General features: G+C 38.5%; 1 protein-coding gene across 4 annotated transcripts in view; it reads right to left on the bottom strand.

Annotated features, from left to right (window-relative positions):
* LOC114239731 (uncharacterized) overlaps positions 1-22105 on the bottom strand; it is a 109188-nt gene that overhangs the window by 39469 nt on the left and 47614 nt on the right. For 3 of the 4 annotated variants that reach the window (XM_028170090.2, XM_028170088.2, XM_028170089.2), the window contains exons 3-4: positions 9344-13242; positions 4785-5013 (exon numbers count right to left, since the gene is read on the bottom strand). In XM_028170090.2, coding sequence (XP_028025891.2) covers positions 4785-5013; positions 9344-13242 — 4128 coding nt within the window. Of the gene's footprint in view, positions 1-4784; positions 5014-9343; positions 13243-19164; positions 20345-22105 lie in introns of those variants that run through there. The other variant, XM_028170091.2, reaches the window with a different exon arrangement.

Below are 22105 nucleotides of genomic sequence, written 5' to 3' on the forward strand. Positions count from 1 at the left end.
TTTTTCTGTGTGTTAAGAGAGCTTGATGACTTATATCAATATTATCATAGGAGCCTTTTCGTCTTAACATACAATTAAAATCATAAGGAGAAATAAGCATATTAGGTTGACGGTAATTGAAAACAACAAAAATAAATCTTCTGGAATGTTCTTCAAAATATTTTTTTCGGCATTCGAAGTTCCAACCTTTTATCAGCGTTTCGGAAACAACTCGAACAAATGCATTGAACGTGACACCAAAATTAACAAGTTGCATTGTCTTCTTTGAATACATTACGTGTTACTTCATTCTAAAATGTTTTGCAAGTAGTTTTTTTATTTTTAAATTTATCGTATATACGTATATTTTTATCAAAGTAACCGGTGCTTTGAATACTATATTTGGTCGAGAGTTGATTTCTTGATGTTATATCATCTGGGATTCACAAGATTTGAATCTATTTTATAAAGCTAAAGAGTTTGTTTGTTTGAACGTACCAATCTCAGGAACTACTGGTCCGATTTGAAAAATTCTTTCAGTGTTAGATAGCCCATTTAACTATTCCACGAGGACGTAGTCGCGGGCAAATGCTAGTATGAAAATAAAGTAGTTTTATCAAATTTTCACTTAAAGCACCATAGAAATCTATGAATTGTATAATATTGTTCATGTCAAACTAAATAGTAACGACTACGAAGAGTGTACAGCTTTTCTATTTTTTGACCTCAAATGACGTAACGTGTAAGACGCATTCAGGCTGCAAATTTTTGAAAAATAAAATCTTCAGGACTCCTTATTGACCATGACAGAAGTACCCATGATGTTGTGCCTAATTTTGTCTGCAACTTACGGACAACAAAGTATTATTATATTGGATTAAAAAAGTGTAAAAAAATATCTTACTTTAGATGTCGTCACATATAAAATTACTTAAGTTTTATAGTTTTTTTATTGACTTTGAATAAACTTTCCCCAACAAGACTTGCGCCTAAATGCGCAACTTAATTTATAGAATGTTGTAAATTCCGTAAACATATTTTGTCTGTTTTAAAAATAGCAAAATAGTTTTTTTTATTGCATTATTTACAATACGTTCATGCAATTCGTTAAGTGGGCTAAACAGACACCAATATAACAATAGTTAGTAAATACCAGTTGACTGTGGAGCAAGTAATTTGTTTCGGTCATGGACTGTATGTATTATGGCGTGATTTGCAACAAACAGAAGGACACGCCGCTAAGTGAAAAATACAATATGGTTTCGTTTTTAACGTGACATTGCTTTTTAGTTCCTGCTGCACGGTAATCACTGCAGGAACGTGCCTCTACGACATTGATATTAAATGATCTTCAATTATGATTTCTGTTTCCGTATTCGATTGAGTTTTTTTTTCATTACCACATCTTCTTTTAATATTAAATTTAGATCATAATTTAAATGTATACGCTGTTTTTGTTTATGTACGCTAGCAGCAATCGATCTAGCTAGCAGATATTTTTAATTAATATTTTTTTACTGGTGATAAGGACCTGTTGTGAGTCCGCACGGGTAGGTACCACCACCCCGCCTATTTCTGCCGTGAAGCAGTAATGCGTTTCGGTTTGAAGGGTGGAGCAGCCGTTGTAACTATACTGAGAACTTAGAACTTATATCTCAAGGTGGGTGGCGCATTTACGTTGAAGATGTCTATGGGTTCCAGTGACCTCTTAACACCAGGTGGGCTGTCGTCTACCCATCTAAGCAATAAAAAATTGTACACTAAAAACACTGAGATTGATTTAAAAGAACATCTAAATGATACTACGAAGCTGGACTTAATCTAATCGTCGTGTTTTTGTTCCAGTTTGTCATATCATGTATGTATGTCGTTTGAAAAATGTTTTGGCCAACGATGTTGTTTGATATTTCTCGCAAAAAATGATTGGCAATGCCTACCTTGAAATTCATTACAAAGGCCTTTTTTACGAAAAAATAATAGGAATAAAAAAAAAACCATTGTAGTTTCCGTATTTGAATTTTGTATGTTTGCATTATATGAATAAACTACTGTTTCGCGATAATTGATGGACATCTCCAAAACCTTTGCTGTGAATAAGAGAAAGCATCGTAAAATAAGCTTCCGCTTACTTTACGTAACAGATTTAATTGCTAAAATTACTTTTTGGATTGGAATTCCGTCGTTACGTAACACCAAATACTTAATAGTTACTCTAATCTAATCATTTACATCAGTATTCGCTATTTCATGCTCGAAAAGATAAAGATTCGTTTCAATGTTCGTATGCATTACGCTTTAAGCGCAGTGCAGTAAATCAGCTTTTTTTCCTACCTAAGCTGATGGTCTAGAGAGACCATATCAGCGTAACCTTAACTAGTAGCTCACGAGGCTCAAACCTGATGATGTTGCTAACACAAACCCTAGCAGGAGCCGTGCTTCGTAGAATCTACCACCGGATCGGTAACGCGACCCACTGAGAAGATCCGGCGAGAAACTCAGTGGGCTGTCTGAGAGTTAATTTACTCGTCGAGCCCTTCGTCGCAAGCGACGGGTTCGACGAGAACGGTGACCGGTGCTTGTAGTACCTAGAAGCACCGTTAGTGGATCGGGAGGATCAATTATCAATATTATGCTATCAACGCTATTACATTTCACATTTAACATACTTAATGTTTTCATAAAAAAATAGCACAGATTAAAACTTTTTTTACTTACCCACAGATAACTTATAAAAACCATTTAAATCATTCTCAATTAAGTACCCCATGATATCTTTGTTATTTTAGTATTTAGTTATTAGTATTTAATTTTTTATTGCTCTGAAGGTTTTTTATTTTTTGTTTTTTTTCCTACCTAAGTTGATAGCCTTGAGAGGCTATTTCAGCGGAACCTTAACTAGTAGATGAGCTCACGGAGCTCAAGCCTGACGAAGTTGCTAACACGAACCCTAGCAATAGCCGTGCTTCGCAGAATCTACTAACGATGAACGGTAATCGTAGATCAGCAATTAAGGTTTAGGCAGACACTGTGTATACGTCACATTCATACACAAAAATATTTTAAGATTCGCTTACGGAGACAAAGTGGCCTTTAGAATATGATATGAACTGTTACTAGGATCGTAGTAAGAGACAACATTTGAGCAAGTGATTAGCACTTGGATATAAGCATGCGAAAAATAAGAATTTGTTCTAATTGATATGTATCTGTTGTGGTCGAAGTTTAACCTTAATATTTTCCTAGATTACAACGAATTTTTTTAGTATTATGTAGTGTTAAATTTATAGGTTATTTGAATATATAATAAGCCTGTGGGACAGTTCCAATGCTGGTGTTTTTTATTTAATATTTGGTTATTATTTTTGACTTCAGAGATGATCTTACCCTGTTTTCATTGGGTTGAAATACAATATACACCAAATATGTTTTTTTTTAACTATCCTTATTGACTATGAACAAATATAACTGTGTAAATACATATTTAACTGACTAAGATGTTTACTTTGTCTCTGCATAACAAAATATAATTGGCTCCCGTGTGAGAAAGTGAAGCAATTCAAAAGCTGGCTTAATTAACTTTTTCTTTTCTTAACGCAATGAAGTTTTTAATTTTTTAAAGCATTTATTTGTTGTCTTGCTTGAATTAAAATTTATTCACAGTGATGTTGGTGTCACACTGGGCTTTCACCATCACTCAATCAGATCAAAGCTTTAGTACAATAGAGGAAAAGTAAAGTGCGAAATTGGTTCATAACTTATTGTCTTTTCATTTTTCTAATTACTTTTAGCTTTTCTTTCTATTGAAATTCGTTTAAAATGTTTCAGTACTTCGGTAATAGTTACATGTTATTGTGAAAAACAGATAAAGCGCTCAATATTAATAAAAAAACTAATTTAGCGGCGAAAAAAAAACTGAATCAGACTTTTTTATTGGTTAGATGTTTGAAAGAGTTCACGGCCCACTTGGTATTATGAGGTTACGGTAACCCATATACATCAGCAATGTAAATGCCGCCATCCACCTAGAGACATGAGTTCAGCCAGGTGGGGCACCCCCTCAAACCGAAACGCATTACTAAAAGTATAAATTATAAAAAAAAAACTACCAACTCCAAGTATCCTGAATAACTGGTGTCGTTAAATAAAATAGTAGTGTCGAGTTTTTTTTTCTACTACAAACGTTTTCCCGTGATGTCACATGCGCAAATACGTATGTACACCAACTAATATTTAATTTTATATTTATTTAGGTATCTCTTTAACTCCTCCTTGCATCGGTTTCCTCATTACTGAGGGTCATGGTCATGGCCTTGAAACAGTTTGTTTTTTATAGTGCACCGCCATCTGTTCCTATCTGCAGCTGAGTGCAGAGCATCGTGCACTGTGGTATCTCTTTAACAAGTAACGTAATATTATCCGTTTCGCTTGTCAATGGATTTCAACGAAATAAACTATATTGACCTGAGTACGCGTCAATAAATCTATGAAAACCGCAAATTAATTTGATAGTCACTGTGAATATCAGTCTGCAAAAATGCACATGCAATTTACACAAGTAAAAAGATTTAATTATAAATATGGACAGATAGAATAATGTTTAAGGCACGCAAGAGTATTCCACATCGATGTTTAAAATTTGAGGAACCCCGAGCGGGAAGTATTGGTGTCAGGGCCAGTGTTAGAAACACTCCTGGTTTGAGCCCCGTGAGCTCACGTACACGTCAAAGAGAAGCTGAAATAGCCTCTCAAAGCTATCAGCATAGGTAGGAAAAAAATATTGGTGTTTTGTGGAGTTATTTACTTACCCTGTAAACTAGGTGCAGACGCCGGCGCGGCCGGTGGGGGCTGCTGTGGGGTGGGCGGTGGCCTTCTTCGCCGCGGCACGTGCAGACCTGGCGCGGACGCAGCACGTGTCGCTGTACGGAAACCCGGTGCTCTGTACCGGGCGGACTTGACCGGCCCGACCGGAGTCGCGGTCGTACCCGTCACAGACGGTAACCGCGGTAATGATCCCGAACGCTGTTCCTCCTCCGACTGCAAGGAATTACAGCTGAATGTATTACGACTTCGATTGCTCTTAGATTATTTTGCATATACGCTCTTATGCTATTTGTATCGACAAGGTTATCTTTTTGTTATTTATTGCATAGATGGGTGGATGAGCTCACGGCCCACCTGATGTTAAGTGGTTACCGGAGCCCATAGACAACTTAAATGCCGACACCCACCTTGAGACATGAGTTCTAAGGTCTCAGTATAGTTACAACGGCTGCCCAACCCGTCAAACCGAAACGCATTAACTCACTCACACTCACAAGAGGTCCTACCACCAGTAAGATTATGTATATATTTTTATGTCAAAGGCACGTACGTACGTTGCAGGTAACGTGAAGTATTCACTTGTGGTTACAATAGACAGCTCTTCGAAATCCTTTAAAGGTTCTATTGACATGAGTTAGGTTAAGTTTTCATGTTTTCTATTACCCCAATAGGCAGTCAAGTATACAGTCCAATTGGTGGAAATTGTCTCAGAAGCCGCGTTGCTGCCTACCATAAAATACTGTACTTAGGTCTCATTTGAAGTACAACATTTCGTAACGCTCAAGGGAATATCGTATGGAAAAGTTCACAGTTTCACATTTCAAAGGAAATACATATTGCTGAAAAGTCACTGATTCTGCTTTATAAGCCAATAAATCAACTGTACGACGGAGACGATGGCACCACATGCATTAACATCATTTTTAACTAACATCTGTTAACTCAAGAATACCTTTTTATTCAATGCATAGTTTTTTTTTTATTGCTTAGATGGGTGGGCGAGCTCACAGCCCACTTGGTGTTAAGTGGTGACTGGAGCCCATAAACATCTACAACGTAAATGCGCCACCCACCTTGAGATGTAAGTTCTAAGGTTCCAAGTATAGTTACAACGGCTGCCCCGCCCTTCAAACCGAAATGCATTACTGCTTCACGACAGAAATAGGCAGGGTGGTGGTACCTATCCGCGCGGACTCACAAGAGGTCCTACCAGTAAAAAAAATAGAAGATTTAGATTAAAAAAATAGAGGGGAGAATAAGTGGAATTAGTCCGTGTATCGAGTACGCATTTCCTTGGAACAATTGTTACCTGTGTTCGGAATTTAAGAACAGGCAAAGTCGCATTGCTTCTTACGAGTATACCGAGCGTATTATCCTTAGGGAAAGGACGATGAAGATTAACAACTCCCATAATGGATAGCGGTAGCAATTATTTTGTTCTTCTATACTAATCTATACTAATATTATAAAGAGGAAAGATTTGTTTGTTTGTTTGTTTCGAATAGGCTCCGAAACTACTGGAACGATTTGAAAAATTCTTTTTCCATTAGAAGCCGACATTGTCCCTGATGAACATAGGCTACTTTTTATTTTATTTTTATTTTTTTGGGTTCATGTGTGTTTTAATGTTTCCGAAGCGAAGCGAGGGCGGGTCGCTAGTATATTAATAATATTAAATGCCTTATGTCCGTTCTCTTTGCCGTCATTATAATAAAACTATTCAATTAAGATATAATTATTTCTTACTAGTTTACTCGTCAATATTTTTTAAACAAGTTTGGCATCATCGAGCCTGATCAATGTCGCGATGCTAATTTCTAATGAGTAATCGTTCAAGAACGAACACGAGGTATGTATTTTGTTGTGATTTTATTATTTATACACGACACTATAAAGATAGTAAGTTCTCATTCATTTATACGTTTGTAATCGCATTTGGTATGCTAAAAGATTACGCGGCCTACACCAGACCGGGAAAGCAAGACTGTTTTGAGGCAGAATTAGACAGAGCGACACTAGATACTTGTTCGGAGTCATAACTAGTCCCAACAAGTCATATTACCGGTGTTTCAGATAGGAATCTTAAGCCTAAACTAACTAAAACTGTGAAGTCGTCGTGGTCTAAAGGATAAGACGTCCCGTGCATTCTTGTTGAGCGATGCACCGGTGTTCGAATCTCAAGCGGGTACCAATTTTTCTAATGAAATCCGTACTCCACAAATGTTCACGATTGACTTCCACGGTGAAAGAATAACATCGTGTAATAAAAAGGAAACCCGCAAAATTATAATCTGCGTAATTACTGGTGGTAGGACCTCTTGAGAGTCCGTGCGGGTAGGTACCACCACCCTGCCTATTTCTGCTCTGAAGCAGTAATGCGTTTCGGTTTGAAGGATGGGGCAGCCGTTGTAACTATACTTGAAACCTTATAACTTATATCTCAAGGTGGGTGGCGCATTTACGTTGTAGATATCTATGGGCTCCAGTAACCACTTAACACCAGATGGGCTGTGAGCTCGTGCACTCATCTAAGCAATAAAAAAAAGTCTTCATGCAGCACACTATGTAACCCGTATGCTCCTGTATAATTAGATAAGTACGTATAATAATAATACTACTACTTAGTTTGTTTATAATTTACACAATACTTTATTTAAATCATTTACAGACTTAATGAATAATTCAGATTTTTATTGGTTCGTTAATTACATATTAATTAACATCTATTATGGATGTTGCAATAAAAATGACTAAAGTTGGATGTACTAGTTATCGGCCTGTCAATATAAATTTCAAAAACAAACAGAGTAACAATTTTAGAACATCGCAATAATAGGTTTTTGAGCACTGCTTATAGTTAAGTGGTATTGAAGTGATTACTTGAGCGATTTAAAACTATGACATTATAAAACTTACAAAACTATGCGCCCGCCTTCACACACGTTCGTCTTTATTTTTAACCGACTTCAAAAAAGGTGTGTTACCTCAGATTTTTTTTCTAGGTGTATCGATTTTCATGATTCTTTGAAAGCATGTCTCAATAAAAATTTTAACCTTTCTGTAGTTTTTGATATATCCTTAAAAATCCTATTTAATTTACTTCGACTACAGTGACAAAGTTCTCGTTTTATTTTCTAGAAGTCGTAAATTTTTGTTATAATTTTGTATTATAGGATTTAGATTTACTTCATTAGAATATCTAATGAAAATATCTTTATGAAATATGACATACTTTTTTTTTATTTTGTTATATGTATTATTATAAATGTATTATGTAACGAAACCTTAATTTTTTTTTAAACTGAGAGATTAGTGTTGGAATAATAATATATTAATAGACCTCCATAAGCGTTCGTTTAAAGAAACTTTACGTAAATTATTCGCTGGTTTTGGTGGAGGTACTTAGCCGGGTACAATGTATCCCCCTGTATATTAATCTGCCGCGCTTTAATAAATCCCGAAACCCCCGCTTGGGCTCCCCTACTATATGAGGCGATTTCAGTTACGCAATGACTGATAAGTGACGTCACGGTGCTCAGCCTGAGAGAGTTTGCTAATACCAGTCCTGGCAACAGCAGTATTTCGCAGAATCTACCACGGAATCGGAAACGGAATCGGCGAGAAACTCAGTGTATCTATGGGCTAGTTCGCATTGACGATTTCGACTAGGACGATAGCCGGTGCTTCAAGCGCCTAAAAAGCACCCAAATGGGATCCGGGGTTAAGTATTATGTTACATGTTAACTCATAAGAATATATATTTCCTTGTCTTCGCTTAAGGGTGATTTCGTCTAAACATCTTACAGCACATTATAAATGTATGATCGAATGTCGCCGTGTATTCTTGTACAGTTATAGTAGGAAACAAAACAGTTATAGTAGGAAACAAAAGTCATTCCAGTAACATACATCAATGTTAACATGCAATTATGTTTAATAGACGAAGTGAGATGCTTTCCTTTAGGCGATATTCGATCCTTTACCGACAGACAACAGCTTGGTAACCTGGCATTTCTCTTGTCTGAGCGAAATAAACACTGACCATCAAAGTCAATTGCGCAAGTTTGCAATGACTCATGAAATAATAAACGTTAATTTAATTTTAATACACACATCTGGGTAATTGATACCTTACTATTCAATCATCATGTTAAATAAAGTGAATGCGCATTGCTATCAATGAAAACACATGTACCTAAATGAAATCGATAATTGAAACATCGTTCTTCAATAATATGCTCGTATGACAAGTCTGTAATTTAAAAACTTAAAATTTACACTTTTCTACTGGTGGCGGTAGGACGTCTTGAGAGTCCGCATTGGTAGGTACCACCACCCTGCCTATTTATGCCGTGAAGTTTCGGCTTGAAGAGTGGGACAGCCTAGCCGTTGTACTGTGAAAACTGAGACAAGTCCGCCCATGTAGACAATAAAAAATCTTACCATATCATAATTCACCAATTTCAGACGGTTTTGCGTGCTATGACTTATTTATTAAGAGATACATTATTATCGTCTAATGTATATGTGTTTGTTGTCTTACCTCCGCATCAGGAGCCGACGCTCTTCTCCGTCCACGCCATAGTCTGTCTTCACTGCCACTAATAGCTCCACAACTGCGAGAGTGCGACTTCTGCGCAGCCAGATCCAAGGCTGCGGGTGATCTGCGAGCTTCACATCCCGCACCGCCCAGAGTGCCGCGCGAGTCGGCCGCCAGGAGCGCCGATTCGAAACTACCACGCCACGAAAACCGTTCACAATCACTAGCCACACTACCCCGACTTGCCGTCGCTTCCAAAATGTCGTGAGATTTACTCCGCGCTAACGCTCCCGGTTCAGACGCGCTGTCGTCATCTGTGCTCGGCGATGCACCACCCGATACTTCATGCATCAACGCCACTAGTCTCCCTCCGATATGTCTCATGACTTTCCCAAATAAGGGAGGCGAGCCTTCTCCGGCGCGTCCCAAAGTTGCCGCCAGTTTTCGATACGCACCGGCCGCATCGCGCTCCAGTGACCTCGCGTCGCCGTTACCTCTGTCAAATTCGTCGATTATCTCTCGACAGCTCTCGGATATTTGTTTCCTGAGTTCTGTCCTATTGGCCGCCGTGCCCTCCATATCGGAGCCCGCATAGTCTGAAGAATCGTATGAGTCACTCCACGTGTCTTCGCTTGATAAATATTCGACGATTTCGCGCACTTCTTCGTCGCGTATACCCGGAACTGTTTTCATTAGTCTCGTTAATTCGCTTTCAAAATACAATAGTTGTGGCGGTTTCGGCGGACGCGAACTCTCTGAATTTGTTGAAGCCGGAGTGGACGTGCGCACGTTCCCTGTATGTATCATTTGCTTGAAGAATTGCCGCATTTTTGTCATCATGAGATTTGTCTCCTCATCCGATGACCAATTATTAAAACTATCTTTTCTAGTGAGTTGGCTTTGCGGTGGACGTGATGTCGAGGAGCTTTCTAACCGCTCATCTAAGTCCGGCCTAATTTCTTCTACGATTTCTTCCAATTCCGTTTTAAGTTCGTGAGATCTGAAATCCGAACTGTTGTCACTGTTTCGTAGAAGATCGTCACAACTGCCAACAAAACCGCTGTCTCTGCTGGCTTGTTTTTTAGATTCTGATAGTTCGGAACCGAGCGGTGGGAATTCCGGTCGTGGTACTGAATTACTGTCTTCACCCTCTGAAACGGATCGAGTATCATCACGTGTTTCCTCAGTGAACTCTGCGGACTGTCGGCGCTCGTCAGCTGGGGAACCGCGCGTTTTTTTCGTTTGCTTTTTTCTCTTGCATTCACCTTGCATGTCTAATCGATCAGATGAGTCATGTCTGTCTTCAGTTTCTGTGCTGGACGCATCTGATACTTCTTGGCCATCTTGTGTCTGTTCTTCGCTAGTTAATAAGTTATCCAGGGAAGAAGAATGCGAACGAGGGGTACCGCGGGCCCGAACAAGGCGTTTTCTCCTTTGCTCCGGACTCTGTCTGCCTTCACTGTCGCTTCCTACACTCCCGGAACCGTCCGAGTCTCGTCTCTCTTGATTGAAACCCATAAATCCAGATAAGAAATATTTTTCCAAGCGCGATGACACCAAGTCATCACTGTCACTGTTTCGTTTAGGTTGCTCACTGTCAACAATCGATTCACCTCCTTCACTACACACACTGGACGTTTCTGACACTGCTTCTTCATCCTCGCGAACAATTCGTCCGTCTCCTAGGCCGAAAAAAAAATATTTTTCTAGCTCAGTTGCGGACAAAGGTCGCGGTTTCTTTGTGGTGTGCTCAGTTTCGCTTTCTTCACAACTTTCTTCAACTATGGTATGCAACGTAAAATCTAAGGAACGCCTACAATACGAAAAATCATCTCCTCGCGAGGGCAGGGAGGCCTCGTCGCCTGAATCGGTGTCAGAAGTCGTGGTGGCCTCGTCGTCGTCATGGCTGACGTCCTCGACCCACGAGTCGTCGTCAGCGAGCCCCTCTTCGAGGCACACGACAGCCGAGAGAGTGTCGGCATTACTAACGACAGTCACTCCACCCGAAGGCTGTGGCGTTTCGTCGTCCGAATTTCGTTCGTCATTTTCGTTTTGCTGTGTCCCTGTGTCAGGTTCTGTCTCGTTCTGAGAGTTGGTGTGTTGCACTGTTATATCTCGCATGAGCTGCGTCGTGTCTGACGTGACAACGGAGACGCGATCGTGCGTTATCATAACGCGGCTAGTGAAGCGCGCGGAACCGTCCGCACAAGGCGTACGCGAGCGGCAAACTGTTGTCGCGGCAGGTGTGCACGCGCCCCCCACCGTTTCCGAACAAACCGGCCTGCAAGCGTGTATTTTCTCCGCTTCTTGTTCCTGCATTAATTCTTTCTTCAACAGTTCACTCAGAGTGCGTTCGATACCTTTGAACAGGTCTATTTTTTCTGCGGTCGAACATGATTCTTCGTGGTCAGTTTTTGGAGAAGGTACTAAGTTACACATAGGTGCCGGTGGAATTTCGGTGGTCCCTAGTTCTTTGTTATTATGACTATCATCAAGTAATTCGACGCTAACCTTCACTTTCCTGTCACTCGTATCGGAGTAAAAACTATTTGACAAGGAGTCGCACTCAATATCATTTGATATACTATTCTGGTATCGATTAATACTATTATCTACGTCATTGACATTATCTAAATTATCACTACTTGAACTACATGCCACATTAAAACTATTAAATTCTTCACATGTCTCGCTCCGAAGCATATTTTCGTCACAAAATTTTGCAAGATTTGACTTGTTCGCCTTGTTGCTATCATCTGATTCATAGACATTCTCATATATGATCACGGGGTATTCTTCGCTAAAATCAACAGAATCCAGCAGAACAATTTCATTGCCTTGTTGTCGGTTGTCGTTTGGCTGTAAGTTGATAATTTCATTTTGCATAATCATTTCCTCGGCAATAATTTCCAAGCTGTCGGATTTCTTGTCATATGAGTCGTCGCAGTCAATTCCACTGCTATCTGCGTTATCTTCTAGATCTGAAGAAGAGTCTGCTGGGTTTACAACAAACACTCGCGAAAACCGGCCTCCTCCACCTCCCGAATCGTCTGAATCCTCATCTGTTGTCGCCGGTTCTTCGGGTGCTCCACTAGTCAAGTCATAGCTGCGTCGAGCTACACCGGCGTCTGAATCACTAGAATCTCCGGAATCATTCGACGAAGGAAAAGCTTTCTCAGCTTCCAGGTGTTCAGGCATAATTTCGCCTTGTTCCGACACAACGGACAAGCGGTCTTCTTCCGCGATTACCTTAATACCGACTGAATTTTCATTCTCGATTCGCAGTTCAATAGCATTATCGACGTTATCGCTATCGAGAGCCTCTGATAATTGTGACGTTTCAGATTGTATTGCTTTATCGGTTCTTTCAACGGTGGTCATTTCGATTTTATTGTTTTGAAGAGAAGCGGAAGCGGTAGCAGTGGCGGTGGCGGAGGCGGCGGCGGTGACAGCGACCGCAGCTGCTGTGGTGAGACGCGCAAGCGCAGCGGCATCTAGAGGCGGGAAGCCGGGGTATGTGCTCCAGTGTGGCGTGGGAGGAGCCTGTGTTGGAAACGCTAGTAATGCGGGCCAGAGTGCAGCGGGTACTGGCACAGGAACAGGCACGGGGACGGCTACTATGCGGGGCTCGGCGCCACAGGAGCACTGCCTCGGGCAGACTTGAGGAGCGTGCTTCGGTGGAGGTGGAGTGGATTGAGCCGCCGCCGCGCCCGGTTCGAAATAGTCCCAATCGCAATCGTCGGGCGCGGGCGGCGCTGCGGATGACGCCGTCGACGACGAATCTTCCGTGTCTTCGCGACACGACGAATCCGAGCTGAGAAACACGAGCCTATAGTCTTCAGGACGCATACGACCGGCCTCTGGCTCACTCACTTCGCCCGCTTCACTGTTGACGCCCCACTCTGAAAAAGAAACCACGTTAATGAGATATGAATCTCCACTCTGGTTGTGTGTGTATGTGTTTGTTCACCTTGCTTCCGTATCACGTAATCAAAATGGCTAATTTTATAATACATAAATCCATAAATACTTATTAAGTATGCAACGTGAGTTGTTAAACGAATAAACTCCTATCATTATATGCGAGGCAAACTTCGCATGTGTAAGAAATGACACAATTTCTTAAAGGCGTTTCATTTATGATTAATATTTATAATCAAAATGTACCTAAAAAGTTCAAATAATAAATAGTTTTATGCTGATTGTATAATAACATGAATCAAATCGCTAAATCAAAAACTTTTAAAAGCTTTGTTTAAACTAAAGTACTTACCTACCTTTCCAAATATAAGATTACAATATATGTACATATTACAATTATTATATACTAGCGACCCGCCCTCGCTTCCCTTCGGAAACTGTAATTTATTATTGATTTCTCCACTATTTAATGGATGTTATTATACATATAAACCTTCCTCTTCAATTACTCTATCTATTAAAAAAAATCGCATCAAAATCCGTTGCGTATTTTTAAAGATTTAAGCATACATAGGGATATAGGGACAGAGAAAGCGACTTTGTTTTATGCTATGTAGTGATTTAAACGTTTTCGTATGTTTTTATTACAGTCTCAGTTTCCCAAACACATTTTAAAAACATTGGTGTCAGTCATGTTAAATGGTCGCTACCCTTTATATACAGTGAGTGACTTTTGGCATAGTGAAGCATATTTTAAGCCTGCACTGGTAGGAATCTCCCTCTCAACCTTCCTACTTCTGTCGCGAGGCAGTTATGCGTTCTGCTGGAATAGCCGGTGTGCCATGCAATTGAGACTGCGAACGATTGTGATGGATTGATTGAGTGGCGATTTTCAAGTTGTGATGCCGATGGGTTCCACTAAACGAATTACAATCAGTTAAGTCGTGGACTCGTTACCTACATATGTAAATATATAAATTTTTCTATATACATATATATATATTTTTTACAATGTTACATATCGACGCTTGAAAGGCAAACGTGACTAAGCGACAATGCGTGAACTTTACAGTAGACTAATTTGAAGTAAATTCTATTTTAACGAATCTAGTTGTAGGATTGAAATGATTTTAATAGACCTAGAAATATATTTTTCTTGCGCATTGAATATGGTTATTGCCTATCATTTTTGTATAAATAAAGCAGTTATTGTCGCTTAGTCACGTTTGCCTTACAAGCGTCGATATGTATGTACTAAAAACAGCAGCCATTTTGTTTTGGTAATAAGTTTAATATTCAAGTGAAACTGAAAATAGTGTTGAACAAAAAAATCTATAAAAACATAATTTTTGATTCAATCAGTGTATAAAAATAACATTGTTCACGGATCTTTTATAATTTTTGATTTTTGTTACGTGCGCCATCTTCGGAATGCACATAATGAATTGAATTATGCTCGTGCAGTGCCGTAGAAAACACCACGGATGGGTGGCCCAGACGATTGCATCGTGAGATGAAAGCTACGAATAAGAATATATCTTAGCGATCGATACGATTACTACGAATCGCGGGGAAATTTGAGGAAACTTATTTGTTTTGTTTTTGTTTTATTTTTTATTTAAACAATTTCGTTTATTATAATTGATCTTAAATCAAGTTTTCATTGCTAGCAATTGATAACGGTGAATGTGTATTTATTTTAGGGATTGCTTCAATTTTCGCGGATGGCTACATTATAAACATAATTATTTAAAGGATTTGACAAGAAAATTTACGTGTAATAAGTTCCAATATTCCGACGCTATTGTAAGCGCCATGATCACGGGTAAACTGTAATTAAACGTAATGTTGTTAATAAGAACCCGATAAATAATAGACCTATATCTATATATTAATACGTGAAGGAAAAACTTTGTATCCCTTTTTACGAAAATTGCGCGGACGGAGGAGTATGAAATTTTCCACACTTATAGAGAATATAGAGAACGAGTGCAGAATGTAAATTTTTTTTTTAAATTATGCCTAAAAATACATTAAATCAATAAAAAAAACATTACACACACTACCATGTATTTGACGCACACACGCATGCATACTATTTATTTATTGTCAAACTTTTGTTCTTGACGTCTTTGGTCAAATTGAGAATAGATTAAATATTGTTTGTCTTTATTAATATTTTTCTATAGTGTAGTCTTGGCGAAATTTGTGATTATAGAAGTATAATAGTCTTTGAAAATAGAATGATAATAGTGTACAAACTTACAATTTCAATTAATTATAGTCGAATTTCGACTACTGCGGGACCACTAGTTATCAATGCAAATATCATTTTGAAACTACTAAAAATATTAGAAACTAAAATTACACATTTGTCATTGAATTAATACGTTTCTAACTAAATTCTAAGAACATCCAAAGTTCGTGCGAGAATTTCTTTTTGATATAATTTAAACATTATTCAACTTAATTATTTTCAACGATGTCAGTGAAAATGAATTTTATTAATGACCGTCATTTCAATTTGTAGGAATTACGAGGTGCTTTTTTTTTTTGGTGAAAGCTATTTTCAACTCAAAAGGTACTAAGTATATATTTAAGATATTATCAATTTAATTTAATAGTATCTTTCTATTATTTCTGCTAATTATTTCGACATTTTATTTATTGTAAAACTCAAAAAATCAATAAACAACGTACGGAGTAGGTACATACTGTAAAATAATTTTCAATTCACTGAATAATATTTTTCTCTTTCTAAGAAGCTAAATACCCATTTCCATTGCCTTAAATCAGAACTTAACTTCACGGGTACATTTCGGACAATTTCGATATGTATGTTTGTAATTTTATTTTAAGTTTTATTTAAAATTAAAAAAGTCGAATATTAAAAAAGTCAATAGTCGAAAATAATTGGGTTTTATCCTGAACATTGCGCAAAGTTGTCGTGTGCTAAACGATTAAGACGCTCGATGTGGTGTAAATAGGTACTACCACAGATAAGTACTAAATATAAAATCACTACTCTATTAAGTTTACGAAAACACGAATTACTTCCACTGTGAGGACCAACAAAAACCAAAAAAAAACCGCAAAATTCGTTCCATGAGTTCGTGGTTCAATTATGGGACGATCGTTAAACAATAAGATTCAGAACTTCAATCTCAGCTCGAGTCTAGGTGGGTGGCGGTGTACGAACTTTAGTGACCACTTAGCAATACCAAATGTGTTGTGTGTTCGTTCATTTATCTATGCAATACAACTGTTTTAAAAAATACATTTTATTATTCACTAGCGACCCGCCCTCGCTTCGCTTCGGAAACTGTAATTTATTATTGACTAGCTGACCCGGCAGACTTCGTAGTGCCTGAATCGATAAACAAAAGACCTAAATTTTTGTATAAAACAAACTTAACACAAACAAAAGGAATCCGTCCGACGGGGGGGGGACACATCAAAGGAAAAACAAAATTGTTATTTTTATTTAATTCCGAGCATTTTCATATTTATCTAACCTTTTAAACCTTCTCTGGACTTCCACAAATAGTTCAAGACCAAAATTAGCCAAATCGGTTCAGCCGTTCTCGAGTTTTAGCGAGACTAACGAACAGCAATTCATTTTTATAAATATAGATTTCTCCACTATTTAATGGATGTTATTATACATATAAACATTCCTCTTCAATCACTCTATCTATTAAAAAAAACCGCATCAAAATCCGTTGCGTAGTTTTGAAGATTTAAGCATACATAGGGATATAGGGACAGAGAAAGCGACTTTGTTTTATACTATGTAGTGATAAAAAAAACGTAGGCATATTTGAAGTAGCAGTTATTTTTGGTTTGACACTTACACGGGTGATATTTTTGGTAAGCATTTATCGATATAACCTGTGTATATACAGGTACTGTTCTCGTTTACCTGCGGAAAAAACGCTTCACTGAACACGGCAGTTCGGAACTGGGGTTATATAGGGTTTTATCATGGGGACTTCACCACCGTGAATATCATGGAGGACGGTACTATGGTCGTTAAGCAGATAGGTACAGGAAAACCGATTCTAAAATTAATGATTTAAGAATCGATTTCTTTAACTGCCATATCGTCACGGGCTTACGTCATGTCTTTTTTCCCACCTATTCTAGTGACCTCGAGGGGTAATGCTAGATTCACAGAACGATTAGGTGAACTCACGGGGCTCTAGCAAGAACAGTGCTTCGCAGAATCTATCACCGGATCGGCAACGAGACCCACTGAGAAGATCCGGCGAGAAATTCAGAGGGCTGTTTCTGTGGGTTAGCTTACTCGTGACGGTGACCGGTGCTTGAGGTACCTAAAAACACCGTTAGTTGATCGGGAGGATGATGACGTGTTTAGGGCGACGTCGACTGTTTACCATTCGGTCCGCAGAATCGGGTATGGCGTCATGTCAATAACAATGACAGTAACGTTAATTCTACGTCGTGCAGTTGTAAGAGTGTAATAAATAGAATAAGTTATTTGATCACTACTAAGAAATCTAACATGTAATAATCTTTGGCGCTGAATTTACAAAGCTAGCTCGTGATGTTAGGCCAGTTTCAATCTTACGTCATCTTTTGGGAACCAGACTTAATTGATTCTACAGTTTTAGCATTCGATTCGCCGTGAAAAGTACTTTTTGTAGTCGCCTACAAATTATGTACGTTTTAATTTAACTTTAGACATACGTCTCTAAAGCCTTGTTCGGACTAGGCGAGTATTTTAGTCGAGTACCGAGTAATTTAGTGCCTAAATCTAATTCAGTGCCTAAATCTAATTTAGTGCCTAAATTACTCGCTACTCGCCCGAAAAAATAGAACAAAACGCATTGACTTGACTAAACTATTTACTAACCTACTCGACAAAATTTTTGGTGCTCGGTAATTACTCGGTACTCGACTAAAATACTCGCCTAGTCCGAACAGAGCTTATGTTTGGGTCGGTTTTCGTTTTAGGGCACCCACGTAATTTCTCAGATTTTATTTACTTATTGAGCATCATTTGGTATGCCACAGACTTTTTTCACTTGAAATCATTTCTTGTCCTTAAAACGTTCCATTTAAATTTTAAATAACTTTGGTTTTTAGTATAAACAGTGTGCAACCACATTAAATACTTTTTTTATTATTATTCTAGTTTCTTACAAAAGGACTGCATATTGCACATACACTACAACCGAACTTTACACTTTGTCCTTTTCAACATCAGACAACAAAAAGTACTACAATCAGACTTAGAATGCCAAGTATATTTAACAATGATACTGATTCCAACTTTGAATTGAGTTCAGGCCCCATAGTAAAACAATCAGAATCTTTTTTTTTTCTAGCTATGCTGATAGCCTTGAGAGGCTATATCAGCTTCTCCTTGACGTGTAGGTGAGGTCACGGGGCTCAAGCCGGGTGTGTTGCTAACACTGGCCCTAGCAAAAGCAGTGCTTCGCAGAATCTACCACCGGATCGGAAACGCGACCCACTAAGAAGATCCGGCGAGAAACTCAGTGGGCTATGTCTATGGACAATCAGAATCACGAACCACTAAATGAATGAGTAAAAAGGTCCGTATTCATAAATACGTGTCCTATAAATATTAACAATTTAAAAAATATACTCAGCCCGGTTCTTAAATGTTTCACAGCTAGTCACGTTTGCATTATGATGGCAAATACAATAACTTTATTGTTGTAAATCAGGTGTCGATGACCCTTGTAATTCAATTATTTACGACTTCCTTTCCCCTTGAGGATGTTCGAAGACAATCACCGGGGTGCTCCATTACATCTTTAAACACATTCTTTATTTAAATAATGCGATTAAAACCACTATCCTATTATATCGCTATTCGGCGTCGTATCCAATTACGAACCATCCGCTGTACTTACCTATATTTTGGTTAAGGCTGAGCCTCAAAGGTTTCTATATAAGGTTTCGAAGGGCTCTCGACCGCACAAAATTACTTTGTTCACTTAAACAATGTCGTAAGTGGAACGAAACACAGATGAAACACAAACTTTAATTGAGCAACACAACTGTTATTGTTTTGCAATAATCACTATAACGGTCACGAATTACGGCGAAGCCTCCGCCCGATATACCTCAACTCTATTATAAACATTTTCAAAAAATAATTCGAATAAAAAAAAAAAGTGATTTTTGTCTTCTGTTTTTTTTTTTTTTTCATGTAATATTTTTTGAGTTTAGCAGGCAGTGGGGCTGCAGCTATTACGAATGTAAGCGCGTAAGCGGATGTGCGGAGCGTCCGATCGACTGTTGCGCTCTCCGAGCGACAGAACCCGAGTGTTGTGACCAAACTCGACTGTTTACTATATCGACGTCGCTATGACGCGTATTGCGCTTTTTAAATAAAACGTCACGAATCTGAATCGAATATGCATATCGATTTTATTATTAACTCATTGAACGCAATTATATTTTGATTAATTCTCAGGGTTACATCACCGCTGTATGGTTTTAAATAGTGATGTGTATGTAGGTCGAAACGAAAGAAAGCAAAGATTTGCTAATTAAATGGAGTTTAAATGGAACCTTTTGCTGGAGGAAAATGCTGCGTACTGGAGGAAAATGCTGCGGATTCCCTGGACGGCGCATCGGACAAACGCATCAATCCTGGAAGAACTAGACGTCTCCTTAAGACTCTCCACCATTTGCCTATGTGAGATTTTGGAGATTTTCGGTCACGTTGCGAGGAAAAAGGGTGACAATCTCGAAGGACTTCTCATCACCGGCAAAGTGGAAGGAAAGAGACCTAGGGGGCGTAGTCCCATGCGCTGGTCCGATCAGATTAAGACGACTTTGGAATCCAGCATCAATGTCGCTATCCACTGCGCGGAGGACAGAAGTGAATGGAGGAACATAGTCCTAACAAAAGTGCTCAGTAAAGGTCACGACCCTCAGAACTGAGGAATACGACGCACGGAGGAGGAAGTGGAACCGGTCTAAAATTGAGATAAAAATGTAAAAGTAGGTGATATTTTAATGGAAAACAGTCACTTTATTTTCAACGAAACATTGAAACTTTTCACTTCCCTTTTATGTAGGTATACTTTGTATATGTTACTGTGTTTTACATGTTTTTTATATGCATAATTACTTTAATATTATAATTATTAAACTAAGCAAACCCGAACTAAGCGATCACTTTCCATTTTTCCTCTTGCAAATTTATTTTGAAGAGAAAGTATGTTATTTATGTTGCGGATGTAATGGTTTTATAAATTTTATGTCAATGAAAAATAAGAACCAGCTCTAACTGTGCTTATGTGTTTACTATTGACTGTCTTAATTTTTTTTTTTATGATTGAAGGATTACTTGTGGCCCGGGGGCCTTACCAGTTTCACCAGGACAGGTGGGCGAGCAAAGGCTCAGCCAAGAGGGGTGGGATTTGCTAACAGCTACCCGAGCACCTCCGAAGGAGACCTAACATCTCAAGAGTAGCTGCTTCGCGAATGAATCTACTACCGGATCGGAATCGCGACCCGCTGAGAAGATCCGGTGAGAAACTCAGCGAGCTGATTCATGGGTTAGGTGTCGTAAACTAACTGAGTTGTTAAACTATAAAAATTTAAATACCGAAGTATTCTAATAATTTATTGTTTATCGATAAATACTATCGACATCGAAGTAAACTTAAGTCGTGACTCACCGTGCGTCTCAACGCCAACAACAAAATGTACCTGAGTTGTAAAATGACGTAAGAGACCGGTAAGAAATCAACAAAAAACGCTTTACCTCTACTGAGGGCCAACGTTTGTCACAAAAAAACTCTCCCGAAGCGCCTGGCGTTTACGACCAACTTCATATTCGTGACTTACGAACAATGAACCTGCAATGGCGAACTAGACCAAACACCGGCCGGCCAACTGTGTAAAGAATAAGATTACTTTAAAAAAAAAAAAGAAACAGCTCTGTTTTTGTGCTACGTAGGAGGACTTCAACCCACACCTGTAAATGCACGCCTTCGTAAACTGCCTATAGAAGTTACAATACAAAACGTAGTTAAGGCCCTCAGTCTAACTGTACTGAAGATGTCACATGTCCGATTCACGAAACCGTGACGGAAACGCTTCAGCGTAACTTCAGAGTTAAAACGAGTCTGTAATATCGTATCGTTAAAAACTTTTTTGTGCTCTAGTTTTTGTTTAGACCTTGTGTAGCTTTTGGAGGCCGCGATTTGTGTTTTTCTAGCGCTGCCATTAATTTGCAGCCTACTATATTCTTGATTTTGGTAAATCGAATTGGATCAAGTCACGTGGGTTTAAGCTTTGCGACGCCGCGCCGGCACTGTACAAAAGACATCAACGAAATTGAACTTTTTTTTGTCCTCTTTTTAATAATGCTGTCTATTGACTATTGCGGAGTTTTAACTTCTGCTTAAGAAAGATAATTACTATACTAATATTATAAACGCGAAAGTTTGTAAGAATGTATTGATGTATGTTTGTTAGTTGTTACTCTTTCACGCAAAAACTACTGGTTGGATTTTGATGAAACTTTCTAAAAATATAGCTGACACATCAGAATAACACATGGGCTATATACTTTATAAAGATATCGTGTGAATTACCCAAAATATAAGTGTCAAGTAAGAAGAAAAAAAATCTGTCATCTTACCTAGTCAGGGCATAAATTCTGTCACATGTTAAATGTAAAATAATTGAAACAAGTTTATTCATTATGTAACCATTCATATACCAAAATGAACTTAACAAAACATAGATTCTTATGACACTAAAGTTTATTCAAAATGACCTCTCTGATTTTGAATACAGGCCTTCAATCTGCGCGTCCAGTCGTCTATCGCA

This window comes from Bombyx mandarina, chromosome 09 (genome assembly GCF_030267445.1).
Source record: "Bombyx mandarina strain Sakado chromosome 09, ASM3026744v2".
NCBI lineage: Eukaryota > Metazoa > Arthropoda > Insecta > Lepidoptera > Bombycidae > Bombyx > Bombyx mandarina.